General features: G+C 43.6%; 1 protein-coding gene across 1 annotated transcript in view; it reads right to left on the bottom strand.

The window, feature by feature from the left end:
• Nucleotides 1–17,940, bottom strand: part of IFT43 (intraflagellar transport 43) — an 89,350-nt gene that overhangs the window by 50,180 nt on the left and 21,230 nt on the right. The window contains exon 3 of the mRNA XM_082617963.1: nt 5,523–5,587. Within this exon, the coding sequence (XP_082474089.1) occupies nt 5,523–5,587 (65 nt within the window). The remainder of the gene's footprint in view (nt 1–5,522; nt 5,588–17,940) is intronic.

The following is a 17,940-nucleotide window of genomic DNA, read 5'->3' as shown; positions in this document are numbered from 1 at the left end:
AAATCGCCTCTCTTACCGCTAGTTGGCCCCCTTTCCTCTTTGTTTCAAATCTGTTCTACTTGCCTCCAGATGCCAGCTCTCCTTTGCTCCAATAAGCTTAACACTGTTTGCCTTCCCACTTTGAAAAAAGAAGAAGAAGAAAAAAAAACGCAGGCCAATTCAAAATGGCCTCTTACCCCAATTCCCTACTCCCCTCAGCCTTTTTTGATAACTTACCAGCCTTTCCAAGCTCCCTCCTGTCCTGGAGGAAAAATGTCCCTGCCTCTTCCCGTCCAAGGTTAATTAGTCTCCCTCGGAAGGTCTTATCCTATGTCTCCAGGATCCTACTCCTTCACACCACCCTGTTTCATCTGTAATCACTCTTTCCCCAGGTATCACACCCACGAGTCTCAACACAGACTCCCCCTTCCAAATACTGCCCCACCTCTTTCCTTTCCCTCTCAGAGTAGGAGCCTGTACCACTGTCCCCATTTCCTCACTTCCACCTTCCTCTTCAACCCACTGTAATCGGCTTTTGTCCCAACACAAATCACTCTTCGGAGACCTGCACCTCCCCAAGATTAGGGGATGGGGTGGAAGGGGTGGAAATGAAGAGGGCCAATTTGGACGTGTTAGGATTGAGTTGCACATTCAGGTGGAAAGGTCACATGGACAGCTAGATGCTCAGGGGAAGGACTGGGCTGGAGATACAAACTCTGGGGTTATCAGTATACAGGTGATAGGAAAACGCCCGAGAAGGGATGGAGAGCATGCCAAGAGTGAGCGTCAACAGAGGAGAGGTGGCTGGAGGATGAGCCCTGGGCATGCTGACAGACACTGAGGGGTCAGGAGCAGGCGGCAGACCGAGGAGCCAAGCAAGGGGATCCCTTGAAAAGTAACACCAGAAATGGAAGAGCACTTCCCCCCCAGGGAAAATGGATCTGACCTGGAAAAATCTTTAATATATTTGTCGAGGAATTAACACTTGAGATTCTCTGTTTTTTTCTCTAAGAAGCAGATATAGGATTTGACTCATTTCCATATTTCAAAATAAATTCCAGATAATACAAACACTAGAATCCCCTAATAACTTAGAAAAATGGGGCTCCTCAATTAGCCTCTCACTAGCATATTTCAAAGTCACCTTCTTCTTCTTAGTTAACATGAAAAAGCAGTGTTATGTTCACCAAAGGAACAGTGTGGCACTTAAATAGCATATGGCATATATGGCATATAAATAGACAGAAAGACCACCAGAACAGAATAACGAGTCCAAAAGGAGACTCAAGTACATACAAAGATATAGACTATGGCAAAGGTGGCTTCTCAATTCACTGGAGAAAGATGGATTTTCAAATAAATGGTGCTGGGACAACAGTCATTTAGAAAAAAGATAAAACTAGATCTGCACCTCATACCGTACACTGGAATTAATTCCACATGGATCAGAGATCTAAATTTTAAAATGTACATTTATGTACCAATGTTTCCTTAGGTCTGTCTCCCAAGGCAATAGAAATAAAAATGAAAATAAACAAATGGGACCTAATCAAACTTACAAGCTTTTGCACAGCAGAGGAAACCATAAACAAAACGAAAAGACAACCTACAGAATGGGAGAAAATATTTGCAAACGATGCAACCAACAGGGCTTAATTTCCAAAATATACAAACAGCTCATACAACTTGACAACAAAAAAAACAAACAACCCAATTGAAAAATGGGCAGAAGACCTAAAGAGACATTTCTCCAAAGAAGAAATACAGATGGCCAATAGGTACATGAAAAGATGCTCAACATCACTAATCATTAGAGAAATGCAAATCAGAACTACCATGAGGTATCACCTCACACTGGTCAGAATGGCCATCATTAAAAAGTCTACAAATCACAAATGCTGGAGAGGGTGTGGAGAAAAGGGAACCCTCCTACACTGCTGGTGGGAATGTAAGTTGGTGCAGCCACTGTGGAAAACAGTGTGGAGGTTCCTCAGAAAACTAAAAATAGAACTACCATATGATCCAGCAATCCCACTCCTGGGTATATATCCAGACAAAACTCTAATTCAAAAAGATACAGGCACCCCTATGCTCCTAGCAGCACTATGCACAATAGCCATGACATGAAAACAACCTAAATGTCCATCAACAGATGAATGGATAAAGAAGATGTGGCACATATACACAATGGCATACTACTCAGCCATAAGAAAAGAATGAAACAATGCCATTTGCAGCAACATGGATGTAACTAGAGATTATCATACTAAGCAAAGCCAGAAAGAGAAAGACAAGTACCATATGATATCACTTATATGTGGAAGCTAAAATACGACACAAATGAAGCTATCTAGGAAACAGAAACAGAATCAGGGCCATAGAGAACAGACTGGTGGTTGCCAACGGGGAGGGGGTGGGGGAGGGGAGGACTGGGAGTGTGGGATTCGCAGATGCCAGCTGGTATATACAGGATGGATAAACAACAAGGTCCTACTGCATAGCACAGGGAACTATATTCAATATCCTGTGATAAAACCATAATGGAAAAGAATTTGAAAAAGAATGCATGTATGTATAACTGAGTCACTTTGCTGTACAGAAGTAATTAACACAACATTGTAAATCAACTCTACTTCAACAACAACAAAAATAAATAAATAAAATGTAGACTTAGCATGTGGTCGTGTTCCAATAAAACATGATATATAAAAACAGGTGGCTGTGCACTTACAGTCACCTGACCTATGACAAAGGAGGCAAGAGTATACACTGGAGAAAAGACAATCTCTTCAACAAGTGGTGCTGGGAGAGATGGACAGCTACATGTCAAAGAATGAAATTACAACTTTCTCTAATACCATACACAAAAATAACCTCAAAACGGATTAAAGACCTAAATGTGAGACCAGATACTATAAAACAACTTGAGGAAAACATAGAACACTCTTTGACATAAATTGCAGCAATATTTTTTTTGGATCCTCTCCTAAAGTAAAGGAAATAAAAGCAAAAATAAACAAATGGGACCTAATTAAACTTAAAAGCTTTTTCACAGCAAAGGAAACCATCGACAAAATGAAAAGACAACCTTCTGAATGGGAGAAAATATTTGCAAATGATATGACCAATAAGGGGTTAATATCCAACATATATAAACAGCTCGCACAACTCAACATCAAAAAAAACCGAACAACTTGATTAAAAAATGGGCGGAAGAACTGAATAGACATTTTTCCAAAGAGGAAATGCAGATAGCCACCAGGAACATGAAAAGATGCTCAGCATCCCTAACCATCAGGGAAATGCAAATCAAAACCACAAGGAGATATCACCTTACACCTGTCAGAATGGCTATCATCAAAAAGAATACAAATAACAAATGTTAGCAAGGATGTGGAGAAAGGGACCCCTTATACACTGTTGGTGGGAATATAAATTGATGCAGCCACTGTGGAAAACAGTATGGAGGTTTCTTAAAAAACTAAAAATAGAACTACCATATGACCCAGCAATGACACTCCTGGGTATATATCCAAAACAAACAAAACAAAACAAAAAAACAAAAACACTAATTTGAAAAGATACAAGTACCCCAATTTTTTTAGCAGCATTATTTACAATTGCTAAGATATGGAAGTAACCTAAATGTCCATCAACAGGTGAATGGATTAAGAAGCGGTGTATAGAGATACAAGGGAATAGTACTCAGCCATTAAAAAAAAGAACAAAATTTTGCCATTTGTAGCAACATAGATAGACTTGGAGGGCATTATGCTAAGTGAAATAAGTCAGACAGAGAAAGACAAATACTGTATGATATCACTTCTATGTGGAATCTAAAAAATACAAGAAACTAGTGAATATAACAAAAAAGAAGCAGACTCACAGAGAACAAACTAGTGGTTACCAGTGGGGAATGAGGGTGGGGAGGGGCAATATAGGGTGGGGGAGTGAGAGGTAAAACTGCTGGGTGTAAGACAGGCTCAAGGACGTAAGACAGGCTCAACAAGAAGGGGAATATAGCCAATATTCTGTAATAACTATAAATGGAAAGTAACCTTTAAAAATTGAATAAAAGCAAGCGGCTGGCCTGTGGGCCACAGTTTGCTGAATCTTAACATATAGAAACAAATACGGATACATTTTACATTTATATATACATGCTTATTTTTTGCAAAAAGAAGTACAGGAAGGATAAAACAGAAACTAAGAAAGAAGTTACCCATGGGAGACGGATGGGAATGAGGTAGAAAGAATAAGGATGGGAGTGAGATATCTCTGAGTATACCTTTCTATACCATTCTGATACAATAAAAAGTACACAATATCACCTGTTCTTGCCAAAAACATTTAACTTAAATCTAATCATGAGGAATCAATCAGAGAAATCTAGAATGTGAGACGCTCTACAAGACAACTGACCTGGATTCCTCAAAAAAGTCAATGTACTGGGTGGTGGTGTAGTAGGGCAAAGGGGAGCTGGAATTATTTTAGAGACTAAAAGAGCCTAAAAAGAGACAGAACTACCAACACAATGTGTGAACTCTGATTGGATCCTGGAACTACAGAAGAGATTTTGGGGACAACTGGGGAAATTTAAATATAGACTATATTTTAAATATTATTAAATCTTTATGAAATTTCTTAGATGTGATCATTATAAGTGAGTATTTAGAGAATGTCCTTAATCTTCAGAGATGCATGTTGGAGTATTAAGAGGTGAAATATCATGATGACTGCAGCTTATTTTCAGATGATTCTGGGGAGAAAAAAAGTGTGTGTGCACGTGTGTGTGTGTGTGTGTATGTGTGTGTTTAGAGGTGGGGAGTGGAAGGGGGGAAAACTGGAAAAAATATTTTTGATAGTGCTATTTTGAAGGTAACAACTGCTGAAGGAAATTCTGAACAAAAGTAATGTCTCTTCTTTGAGAAAAAGAAATTCCTTTCCTGAGTTTATCGTTGGCCATCCCACTGGTGTAGTAAACATATATACATACATACATGTATATTGGTTTACCTTTCGTCTGAGACTTACTACAAGGGATTAAAGACCAAAATGATTTCTAATCCAGCAGTAACTAACAGGCAAGTCCATTCTGTTTAGAAAGTAACTTTAAGAAAAACACAGAATGTTAGAATATGGAGGAACTTTGAAAACATTATGCCAAGTGAAAGAAGCCAGTCATAAAGGACCACGTAACATATGATTCCATTTACATGAAATGTCCAGAATAGGCAAATCAGAGAGACAGAAAACAGGCTGGTGGTTGCCTAGGGCTGGGGAGGTTGCAGAGGGACACAGGCAGTGACTACTAATGGGTATGGCGTTTCTTTAGGGGGTAATAAAAATGTTCTAAAAATGATTGTGGTGATGACACTACAACTCTGAAAATATACTAAGAACAGCTGAATTGTACGTTTCAAAGGGGTAAATTGTAAGGTATATGAATTACATCTCAGTAAAGAGGTTATAAAAAATAAAAGAACAACACAGGAACACAGTGTCCCCTGCCCGCCCTCCCCCTGGGACCTGGCAGCACTCACTTGGAAGCCTTCGTGGAGTCATCCGCCCAGCCTCCTTGACGGCGCGGTGGCTTGGGAGGGGGAGCCTGCAAGGGAAGAGGAGTCAACAAAACAGTCACTCAAGACCAGCGTTCAAGCAAACAGGCGCCGAGGTTAAGGTAACCTAAACTAACCTTCTGAAACCTTCTAATGCAAATACAATACTATGAAACCTGGGTGCTTTCGTACCCTTCTGGAGGACAATCTGGCAACGTCTACTGAAAGCCTTAGAAATGCTCACACTTTTTGAGCCAGTAATTCTAACCCCAGGAACTTATCCCAAGGAAATAATCAGAGAGAAACATAATGTCATTTTTGAATATAATGAATAACTGGATGTCAATAAGGAATTTAAGTAAATCACAGAATACACATGTGAAAATACTATGCAATAATACAAAACTGTATTAAAAAGGAATTAATGATATGAGAAAGTTCAATGTGTGTTAACTTTTTAAAACATGTTCAAAATAGTAGGTATATGCTTCTAATTTTGTGAAAAGATCACTAATACAGAACATCTAGTGTTAATTAGCTATCAGTACATGAATGAGAGGGGATCCAGTGAAAGAATTATGGCAATTTCTTTTTCCTTCTTTATGCTGTTGTGCATTTTCCAATTCTTTTTTACCATCAATTTATATCACTTTTATAAAAAGAAAAGTAATAAAATAAAAATATAAGAGAGAGGCTTGCTTCAAAGACACAAACTTAAGTGGTGGGTTAAAAAGCTACTCAAGTTATTTGGGCAGGAAGCATTCACCTGCAATAGATACATCCACAAACCCAAGTGCAGGAATTCTTGTAACTATTTTTGATTTTGTGGGCCACACAGTCTCTGTTGCAGCTACTCAATTCTGAAGCTGCAGGGCAATCAAACCACAGACAAGAAGTAAACACCTGGGTGTAATGTGTTCCAATAAAACTTTACAGAAACAAGCAGTGGGCCAAATTTGGTGGGAAGTATTCTGCAGACTCCTGGGCTAAAATCACTGTAATGTCCTTTCAATCTGTTGCTTAAAACCTAGCTTGCAGCTTTTTAAGAAAACATTCCTTCAATATGGCGAAATACCTTTTAACTTCTGATATTTTAATTTTACACCAAGATGTGTTTCCTTTCCTGCTTCTCTGGTAGCACCCCAGCCTGCCAAGGACATGTTCCATCTAGAGACGGAGCCTTTCTGTGGGATGAGGCAGAACCTGTTGGAAAGGCCTGATGGAGGAGAAGGCAAGTCCTGGAAAGCCTGCATCCAACTTAGCTCCTGGGAAACCTAAGTAGTACTTTAGAGAAAACAAACCTGAGTAATGAGGCTCTGTACTCTCAGAAAAAACAAAAATGTAGAAGTAGAAGACGCACTATTGCTTGTCTCTCTCAGCGGGGAACCCAAAGAAGATGAACGAAGAGAGACCCAGTTAATTAATTTCCCAGTCCACGCATTCTTTTTTGGTATCTCTGCCACACACAATCACCGGTCCCCAGGCTGGATGGAGAAGTCTTCCATCCCAGGACCCCTCTTCCCTTAGACACAGGTAACTGAACCAGGGCTGCACCAGTCAGAGCCAGTCAGAACCAATCAAATTCTCTGTCCCAGGAATCTGGAACTGGAGCTCAGAGGTTAGGCTGCTCAGACAGCACAGAGTGTTGGAACTGTAAGGACCAGCTGGAATCAGAATAAGCCCAAACTACCACAAGCCAAAGTTGTGTATAAGCAGAGACCAAGACCGTTGTCTTGTTCAGCTCTTACCATGTGGAAGGCATTGCAAATGTTAAAGAGATTGGAACTGAACCATATCGGGCCCCTCCAGGAGGTTTTAAACCAATCTGGCCCACAGCTTTCTTCCCTATGCTTTTGCAGATAACATCCCACTTTCCTTTACCCAAGGGCAGGACCATCTTGTGACAATGTGCATTCCTGAATTTGGAGGTCACAAACTAGGAACTGTATATTTGGTTTGGCTATCCAGTGGTCTGTTTTTAAATTTAAACTACCGTTTTAAAAATTGTATGATTTCCACACAAAACAGGACTCTCTGGCTTCTCTCGGAAAACTGGAAACTCTAGCAATGCTGGGGCTGAGGAGCAGCCGCCCTCTGGTGACTGGACACGTGCATTCTAGCTCGCCACGGTCCCCACTCGTTCTGTCTGTCTCCTTCCTGCTGAAGTCAAGTGCCAGTTGACATCTATGACGATGGCGGTTATGCTGTTGTTTCTCTTCTAGTACAGAATTCTCTCTCGGTTCCTAGGCCTACTGGAAGTGGGAAAATGAAAGCTATGTCAGGTGTTTTGACAAAAATGGAAACAAGCATATTTCTTGGGTGGAAGTGGGATCTTTTCTTACCACGTCAGTGTGCACACTGCAGGTATGCCTGCGTCTAACCCCTAGCCCCACTTCACTCACCCAGGTGCCCTGCCTAGCCCCTGTGGCATCTGAGTGTGTGGCCCTGGAACTAGCTTCTCAGAGCTGGGATCCCCTGCTGTCTTCTCTTTGCTCTGGTGTTGGACAGAATAAACCCACGTGCAATCCATGGTGCCATGGTGTCAGGAGGCCCAGGCTTATTTGGCACTTTTCCACTGATAGTCCACAAGAAGAAGGGAAGGGGTCTGGTGGCCTTGGCAAGGTTCCTCAACCTGTGTGTCCTGACCCCACCTCTGCTTTCTGCCATGGGGTGTAGGTGACAAGGGGGACAGGAGGGGACTTCCCTGGTGGCACGGTGGTTAAGAATCCGCCTGTCAGTGCAGGGGACATGGGTTCAATCCTTGGTCCAGGAAGATCCCACATGCTGCAGAGCAACTAAGCCCGTGCACCACAACTACTGAGCCCGCATGCCACGACTACTGAAGCCCGTGCGCCTAGAGCCCGTGTTCCGCAACAAGAGAAGCCACTGCAATGAGAAGCCCGCGAACCACATAGAAGAGTAGCTCCCGCTCACCGCAACTAGAGAAAGCCTGCGCACAGCAACAAAGACCCAACACAGCCAAAAATAAAAAAAAAAAAGGGTGGTGGGGGACAAGAGGAGCAGGGACTGAACTGGGGAGGGATTATGAAAGATTAGGCATCATGGAAAAGGAGCATAAGTGACATAGATGTAGGTCAAACCGCACTCCTTTCAGTAAGCACTAAGCTGTTGAGGGATTAAATTAGTGACTATACAGCACATGCTTAGCGCAACGCCTGGCACATAGTAAGTGCCACATCTTTACTGTTAGCAGCAGCAGCATCACTAATGTCAACATTCGAAAGGTTAGGCCACGTGTAATAACAGACACTGTACCATTTGGAAACGAGGGGGAATAAAAACACTCCTCTGAGCCTGGCCTGAGCTGTCATTTTGACTACTGACGCATCATACGGTTAATAAAGTTCCCTAAGATTCCAAACCCCCAAATGCTCTGCTTTCTCTTCTTTAACCACAAACCCCAGAAAGTCACAGCTATTGGAAGGATGAGTGAGAATCCTTTCTGCCTAGACGTAACACAAAGACACTTCTTGTCTCACCTTCTTTCCACTCCGAAGCAGTGCCAGCTGCTAAATTAGGACAGCAGCTTCAAAACAGAAAGACCACCACACGAGAGTCCCTCCTCCGCAGCCAGAAGAATTTAACAACTAGTCCCCAGATCAAAGGGGCTTTTGCACTAATAACTGAAGACTTCAGGAGTTGACGTAATGTTGTAAAAACCGTACAGGCGGCTTTTCCTTGAGATCATCTGGGAGAGGAAGAGTTACAAAGTACTTCTCTGCACCAAATGGGGCAGGGTTACAGTGGCCTTCCCTGCTCCCCACTGGGAGTCCTGGCCAGCCTCAGAGAGAGCACTGAGGTGGCCGGGAGATGCGGGGCGGGCAGAACTCAGCTCTCTGCAAGGTAGGGCTTGGGTGTTTAGCGGGAGATGTCTCTCCTGATGGGGAATCCTTATGGTCATGATGTAGTGCTCTGAGTCCTAGGATAAGAAATTCTTTTTTTTTTTAATAAATATTTCCTACTGTGAGTCTTGTTACGGCCACACACAAATACCCTGTCTCCATGAGACAGACGTAATTAACCCCTATTACCAAGTGACAAAGGCTTCTCCCCAGAATTCAACTTTGTTCCTATCTGGGGAGCTGAGAGCACTGTCCTATACGCATCAGGTGAGTTAGAAAAAGCGGAAGACGTCATCCCTGTCCTCAAATGATACCCCGGGTCCAATGAGCCTGGAAAGAGGCAGAATTCAGGGTGTATCAGGTCTGTATGAAATCTATGTGATGGACATTTGGGCTTAATCTGAAACTGCCAAGGCCACACTGGAGCGGGGAGGTAGGTATCAGGGATGGAGGAACTGACGGTCCTTCCAGAAAGAGGCTGCATCAGGGTCCAAAGGTGAAGCTGAGGGGGAACCCCTCAGCCCTGGGGCAGTTCCACTAAATTCTGCAGTTTTCTCGTCACCTTTGGTGGTTTTTATTGGGCCACACTCTCCTGGGGCATCATTCAGACAGCACTCTGACAAGCGTGCATACATTTGCAAGGCCTGACTGAAGGCTACACAGAATCGTACCAGCGTGGGAAGTGCTGAGGACAAGGAGGCTGACGGAAGCTTTATGGAATAAGTGGGGCTTGCCCTGGATTGGAAAGATAAGCAGAAATGTAAAGGAAAAGCATTCCAGAAGCAAGCAGATACGAGGTGCAGTGACACCAGGATAGCACATAACACTCAGGCTGTAGCAAATGTTGTTCACCGATCACTGTATTGGTCAGGGTCCGAGGTCCTCAGCACCTATCACTGTACAACGCAGGCTGGAAGCAAAAGCTGATGCAACCTGATCACAATGGAGTAGTTTAAAATTAGGTGCAGATGATCTCTTTGAAATGTAAGCGGGTGACTGGTTTTTCACAATACAATTTAAAAGGTCTGGTGGGCTCTTTTGCATGGACAGTCCAGCCCCTGAATGTCTGGCTGCTCTCCCTAAGAGCTATGACGACGTCATCGAGACACCTGTTAGCAGAGTTTCAGAAAGAGCCCCGCGGCCCTCTCCCCACGACGACGTGAAACACGGGACACACTCTAGACCAAGACCCTGCTGTTGCTCCTTTTAGAATCAGCTACCAGAACTGCTGTGTTCTCCCTGCCTGTGGTGACAGATCAGATGCTGGGCGGCTCTGGGAGCCTGAATGCCCTCCCCAGCTCACTGTCAGAGCCCAGTCCTCACACAAAGTGCTGAGAAGTGGTCACCCTTCATTACGGACCCCACCATTTGGGCCAGGGGTCCTTCCCTCTCCTGCCCACCAGGTCTGGGTAGGACAAGAGGAGACATGAATGTGTGATTTATTATTTCTCAAATCTTGTGTGTCTGGGTTCTCGGTGTAATGGCCTGGGCATTTAAAGGAAAAGGAATTTATTCTTGCTCCATCCTTGAAACTAGAAACTTAGTCTAAGACAGCTGTGGCTTTTTTTTTCACCGAGCCCACCAACTCCGCAATCCTCCTTGACCAAGCACTTGGGAAGACATTACCCATCTGTATGAGGTATGACTCTGGAAGAAATCTGTTTCCTATCCCTGTGTTAGGAAGGAGGGAAAAACAAACAAACAAACAAAACCCAGATGGGTGAGAGAGAGTAGAGCTCAAATGATCTTAAAAGCCAGAAAGAAGAGAGGACCTAGACCTAGAATTCAAAAGTCCTGGTTTATCCTTTAAATAAGGCATGGCCCCAAGACATCTGCTGGGAAAATGATTTCCAATTTTGGCAGATTTACCACCAGGTAACATTACCCAAACTTGTTTTTAAAAAAGAAAGAGTCTTAAAATGTGCAACCCCAGGAGGGACAGAAATAGGAGCGGGTGACGGTAGCCCCTAAGCAGTGCATCCCTCGTGTTCTCTCTGAAAAGCTGGAGTCACGTCTCTGAGTGTGGGAAAGCAGCACTGCCTGCCGGGGCTGCCGCCTGATGGACGGAGGGGGCAGGACCCCGCATAGCTCCTGGAGAGAAGCAAAAATGTGCTCTCTCCAAAAATAAACAGGGGCAGAAATGACTGCGAGTAAAGGGGTGGAAGCACGTGACTGGTGGTTGCGGTCCTGAAATACCAGCTTTCTACAAAAAGGAGCCGATGAGAGGCAGAGAGCAGGAAATTCAGGAAACAGCCACTTTATATGGTCTCATCCGAATGGGCCAGGATTCAACTAACTGGAATTACCAAGTCACAGGGAGCCTTTAGGGCTAGACTTGTTTCTGATCTTTATATGGTTCCCCCAGATTCTTAAGATGCCGAAATAGAAAAGATACTGCAGTGCCAAAAAAGGAGCCTTTCGAGTTTAGAAACTTCTCACACACTCTCAGAAGTCCTGGAGAAACCCCACAATGTGAATCAGTCCAAAATCCAAACGGCAGCCTGTTTCAAAAAGCCAGTCCAAACACACGCATGAATTCCCAAAAGAAAAGGCATTCAGTTAAGCAAGATCCACTGCACACCTCCCACCTCCCATGTCCAACCCTTGATTTCTGGCTAAGAACAAACTTCCTTTCCTTTCTCCGGCAACCTGACGGAAGATCCAGGAAAGCTGCTCTTATGTGCTTGAGGAGAGAGAAGACTAACACTTATTAATATGTGCGCACACTGCAGGGGCTGTATTTATTCCTCGAACCTGTCCACCAGGCACAGTTCCATCTCTGCCAATTTCTTGCTCCAGCCTCAAGCTGGGTCTGACAACTAATTCGTCACAGACCTGAGTTTCCCCCTCACGGGTTTAAGGTCATGGCAGGTAATGGACCATCCAAGCTTATAACTGAACCCTTCCGAGTAAATGTAGCTCTTTCAAGCTGAAATGGACATAGCAAAATGCAAACTCTGTTTTAAGTATAAGACAGAAACCTGATCATCAATAGATGCTAAAGCCATTAGGTGAAAGACTGATTGACAGGGAACTGGACATTCTCTTGATGCCAAAGAATCGCCCCACACATTACGTACCAGGTGGGAGGGAGAAAATGTTCCTTGACAACAGAGATATCTGTCAGCACCCTAACTCAGTGATCACACTTAGCACGTGAACAATGGGGACGTGATGTGCTACCACCTGAGGCATACAGCACCACCCAGGAAAAGCTACTGCCCCAAGCATTCAGCTGGAATGTAAGCAAGCCTTCCAATCTGACTTCCGGCTTACTGCAGATCAGGTGAAAGAGGAGGAAGTTCAGTGACACTAGGAAGAAAGAATGAGAAAAAGCCAGCATGAGGGAAACTGACAATAACTGGCCCAAACTCTTCAAAAAGTTAATGCCATTAAAAAGGGGGCTGGGGTGGAGACTATTCCAAATTTTTTAAAAGAGACTTAAGAGAGAGAAACTTAGTAGAGTGGTTCTTGATTGGATCCTGGTTTGAAGACAGTTAGCCATAAAAGATATTCTGGAGACAACTGGGGGAAATGAATATGGCCTGGGTAATAGATGGTATTAGGGAATTGCTAATACTGTTAGGTGTGGAGTTGTGGATTTCTAGGAAAATGCCCCTATTTCTCAGAGATATATGCTGAAGAATTTAAGTGACATTTCATGATGTTTGCTTTGAAATAACTCAGCAAAAAGTTATATATAAAACATGTAAATACATATTTTAAAATATTTTAAAAATTATCATTCAAGCAAATACAGCAAAATGTTGAAAACAGTTGAACCTAGGTGGTGGGTGCATGTTGTTCATTGTACTATTGTTTCTACTTTTCTGGATGTTTCAAATTTTAATGAAAAGCTAAAGCTAAAAAAGAAAAACTAGATGCATGAAGTTTAGATTAACAAAAGAGAAAAAAGACAGGGGTGGGGACGAGGAGAGCACCAGTACGAGGGTTGTTCGTAGGTGTATCTGCTCAATGAAAACCTGTGCTGAACAGGAACAGAGAGACCTTCTCCACTCTGTGGCTGGGAACTCCAAACACCAGTACCCTGAGGGCCAGAAAACAACTCTACACCCAAAACATCAGGTCAGATCCCTGCCAGGACTAAACATGACGGGAGAATGAGTTTCTAAATAAAAGTTCCTCCCCACGCCTCTCACCCCACCTCCAATTTGCTGTGGATTGTATTTTAATTGTGTATATATGCATATGTGAAATCTGGGTAAGGAAAAAAATGTGGTAGAAAGAACACTAGACCAGACTGCTTCTAGTCTGGGCTCTAGTCCTGACTCTGCCACTAACTAGTTTCATGATCCTGGATTTTTAACTCATAGTAGAAGTGATTTCTCCCAATTCTACAATTCTGTGATTCTTTGAGTCTATGAATTGTATTTTTCAATTCAGGGAGAGGGTATCTAGGCAAAAAGATGTAAACGACGACATGAAATGTTTACATTCAATCTGAACTTGTATGAAGCGGGTGGGGACAAAAAACAGAGAAGAAAAAGTTACAGAGAGAAATGAGAATATGTAAGCACACAGATTTGATCAGTGGTGAATAAGCCAACCTAGCCAATAAGAAAGAATACATTAACCAATTGATAGCTCATAATTATAATAACAGCCAACATCTACTGAGGGTTTACTCTATGCCAAAGCTTTAGAAGGATTACTTTACAGAATCCCTGAGACCCTGTGAACTGTCCACTACTGTGCAACAAGTTTACCCACGAGGAAACTGAAGCTGAGAGATTAATTTAAAATCATCCTAGCAGTAAGAAATGAAGCAAGGATTCAAATCCAATTTGGTTTCTGACACCAAAGCTTGGCACTGAACCAGATGATACATGATTTCCCAGACGCTAGGTTCATGCCAGCTAGAACAGGCTTGAAAGGATACAGCGGCTACAGAAAAGAATCTGTCTGGACTGGAACAAAGTGCCCAAGAACAAGAGAGACTAGATCAATGACAAGGTTAAGACCTGGGAAGACCAAACCAAAAGGACCACCTCCTTCATGTATCTTCTGGGCACAAAGTACAGTTGACTCTTGAACTACACAGGTTTGAACTATGCGGGTCCACTGATATGCAGATTTTTTTCAGTAAATACAGTACAACATGATCCGTGGTTGGTGGAATCCATGAGGAACCATGGATATGGAGAGTGGACTATGGCACTTGACATCCACAGATTTTTTTTTTTTTTTTTTGCGATACGCGGGCCTCTCACTGTTGTGGCCTCTCACTGTTGTGGCCTCTCCCGTTGCGGAGTACAGGCTCCGGACACTCAGGCTCAGCGGCCATGGCTCATGGGCCCAGCCGCTCCGTGGCATGTGGGATCTTCCCGGACCGGGGCACGAACCCGTGTCCCTTGCATTGGCAAGCGGACTCTCAACCACTGCGCCACCATGGAAGCCCCGACATCCACAGATTTTGATATCCACGGTGGGGTGTCAGAGGAGGTGTCCTGGAACCAAATCTGTATGTACTGATAATATAAATATGTTCAGTAAGACAGGAGGAACAGCAAGAGGCTTGGTCTAACCCTTACCTCTTTTTTTTTTTTTTTTTTTTTTTTACCGGTACACAGGCCTCTCACTGTTGTGGCCTCTCCCGTTGCGGAGCACAGGCTCCGGACGCGCAGGCTCAGCGGCCATGGCTCACGGCCCCAGCCGCTCCGCGGCATGTGGGATCTTCCCGGACCGGGGCACGAACCCGTGTCCCCTGCATCGGCAGGCGGACTCTCAGCCACTGCGCCACCAGGGAAGCCCCTAACCCTTAGCTCTTTAGTGAGGCAAGATGAGGGAAGGGTTAAGGGTAAAGTCAGGATTAAAAAGTGATGCCAAAAATAAACCTTAACAGCTTGAGCACTATGCCAAACTGTGTTAGGCTGAATTTAATATAAATCTCTGTACTTAGAAAGTAGCTGTCTCTTTACTGCATGTCACAGATACTCTCCACATACCAACAGCGCAGTAGCTTTGAAGAATGAGTGACTGGGGGGCAGGGGGGAAGGAGTTTGCCAGAAAGAAGTAAAGAGGGAAAGCTATAGTTTTCAAGTTATAGTTTAAGGGGGAGGGGAGGGAGGAGAGGGACAGGAGGGAAAGGAGGGACGGTCCTGGGCTCAGATTCTAGAATCCTCACTTTCTAAGCTAGGTAGCCTTGGGCTAGTCACACCTTCACTAAGCCTCTTTTCCTCGTGCACAAAATGAGAGTGGTCAGGAGTCTCTTACAGACCCACTGTAAACACAGGAGACAATCTTGGGCACAGAGTAGACACTTAGTAAGTGCTGGTGATAGTGGCTACTATATTATTTATAAGAAATGATAAAAGTAATGAAATGCAGCCTTTGGAGGAAAAAAATCCTTAATGCCCAGGGTTGAGACAATGGGAAGATTGGGGGAGGTAAACAAAGCAGGGCCTTTTATTTGGGACTGCCTTGCACAAGTTTCATTCCAGGGGTCCAGCTCTTACCTAGTCCAGCTTCCCTGAACAGAGAGAAATCCTTTAAAGTTGCCTGAACCAAGAGGAGGAAGTCACAGTTCCTCTGCTCACTGAGAAATAAATGTGACGTTCAGGCAACCACAGTATCTGGCGATTACTCTTGTGGTGTCACACTTCCCCCAATATTCCCACATACCCTATCATAAAAAGACCCAAATCCCGTATCTCAATACAGTCATCAAACTGCCCACTTCAAATGACTCATGGGACAGGGCTGCCAGCCATTTGTTAAAGAGGCTGATCCAAAGAGAACAGGTTTCAGCCCCCAAAATCATCCTTAAAATTCATCCTGGATGTTCTTACCTTGGGTGGCATCCTCTTAATCTCAATTACATCCCTTTGGGTCATCAGAAATCAGGTTTCTCAGGTCTATACCTTCCATATACTTATAAAGAAATACCCTGTTCCCCCAGACTTTCTTCGGTTCAGCCAAAATAAACATTCCTTTCAACTTTCATCATAAATCAAAACCTATAGTTTTTGTCATTCTCGTAACTCCTTTCAGTTTGTTAAAACCCACGTGCGTGTGTGTAACCGGAAGGACGCACAGTGTGGAGGGTGTGAGTTCCCAGCAGTCCAGGAAGCGAGCCCTCCCGGCACCTGTGACTTCGGATAAGCAGAGCCTAGACTTGCTACCTCAACCAAATCCAGACTGGGATAACCTGGAACAAACGGACAGCAGAGCAGCAAGCTGTAACCTCGCTGCTTTAGGAAACCTGATCTCTCACAACCCCTCAAGGGCACTGATGGAAAAGAAGTGGAGGGAGGTGGAAGAATATTAACCCGTGTGTCATTTGAAGTGGGCAGTCTGAGGACTGTGTATTGAAATATGGGACTTGGGTCTCTTTATGATAGGATACGTGGGAACATGTGGGAACATTCCCCATCCTGTGAGGCACAGAGAGGAATGCCCGTCCAAATCCCTACTCTGTTCACCGCTGTGAGACCACGGACAACACAGGCCTCGCACTGCAGTTCTTTACCCTGCGGTAAAGACCCTGGAGGCCAGGGAAGGTGCTCTGGGCGAGACCAAGTCATGGCTGGCAAATTAGCACACACCTCACTACCTCCCCTCACAAGATTTCAAGGGAGCCCAGCAACCCTAAAAAATTGTTTTAACCTTCTAGAACTGTGTTTCCTAGACTGCTAGATTTCATGGACAGCCAATATTTCGAAAAACAAACTTTGTTTGTGGGGGGTGGGGATGGGATGTGGTTGGCAGTACTGAGTTCACAGCTTTTAATTTTGTTAAGAATCTTTAAAAAAAAAAACAACACTATTTCCTCTCACCACTATTTCATTAAAGAAGGGATCTGTTCAAGCTCCCCAAATTAGGAAGGACACAAACCAGAATAAAGAATGGCCCTTGACGGTGAATAAATTTAGTTTATGAAAAACGTGCTACATTGTTCTTGGTCCTCTCATTTTGGAAAAAAACATCCTCCTAGACCAGTGTTAAGACATGCTATGGTCTCTCTCTTCTTCAGCTTTTCAGTCCAAGCCCAAGGTTGATTTCTCAGGCTCTCTTCCCACCCTTTCTCAAACAAGAAAGGCGTAAGGCCATCCGCTCGACTGCTCCCAGGTGACAATGGCCTGGTGCAAAGGCACGGCCTGGGTACACGTAACCCGTAAACCTTCCTACTCAGCTCGAGGCTGTATAGGAAGACCTCCTGCCCTTGACCTAGCACCCTGCCAACCTCTCCAAATCTAGAGGCCTTCTTTTTATTTTCTTCCAGTTTTACTGAGATCTAGTTGACATACAGCACTGTATAAGTTGAAGGGGTACAGCATAATCATCTGATGTACACACATCATGAAGTTATTATTACAGTAAGTTTAATGAATATCTATCATCTCATGTAGATGCAGAATTAAAGAGTTAGAAAAAAGTTTTTTCTTGTGATGAGACCTCTTAGGATTTACTTTCTTAACAACTTTCATATATATCATACAGCAGGGTTCATTGTATTTATCATGTTGTACATTAAACCCCTAGAACTTATTTATCCTATAACTGGAAGTTTATATCTTCTG

The sequence above is a fragment of the Mesoplodon mirus genome (genome assembly GCF_964341445.2).
Source record: "Mesoplodon mirus genome assembly, chromosome: 4".
NCBI classification, from domain to species: domain Eukaryota; kingdom Metazoa; phylum Chordata; class Mammalia; order Artiodactyla; family Ziphiidae; genus Mesoplodon; species Mesoplodon mirus.
The sequence above is the reverse complement of the archived record's forward strand: the minus strand, read 5'-3'. Positions and strand labels throughout refer to the sequence as shown.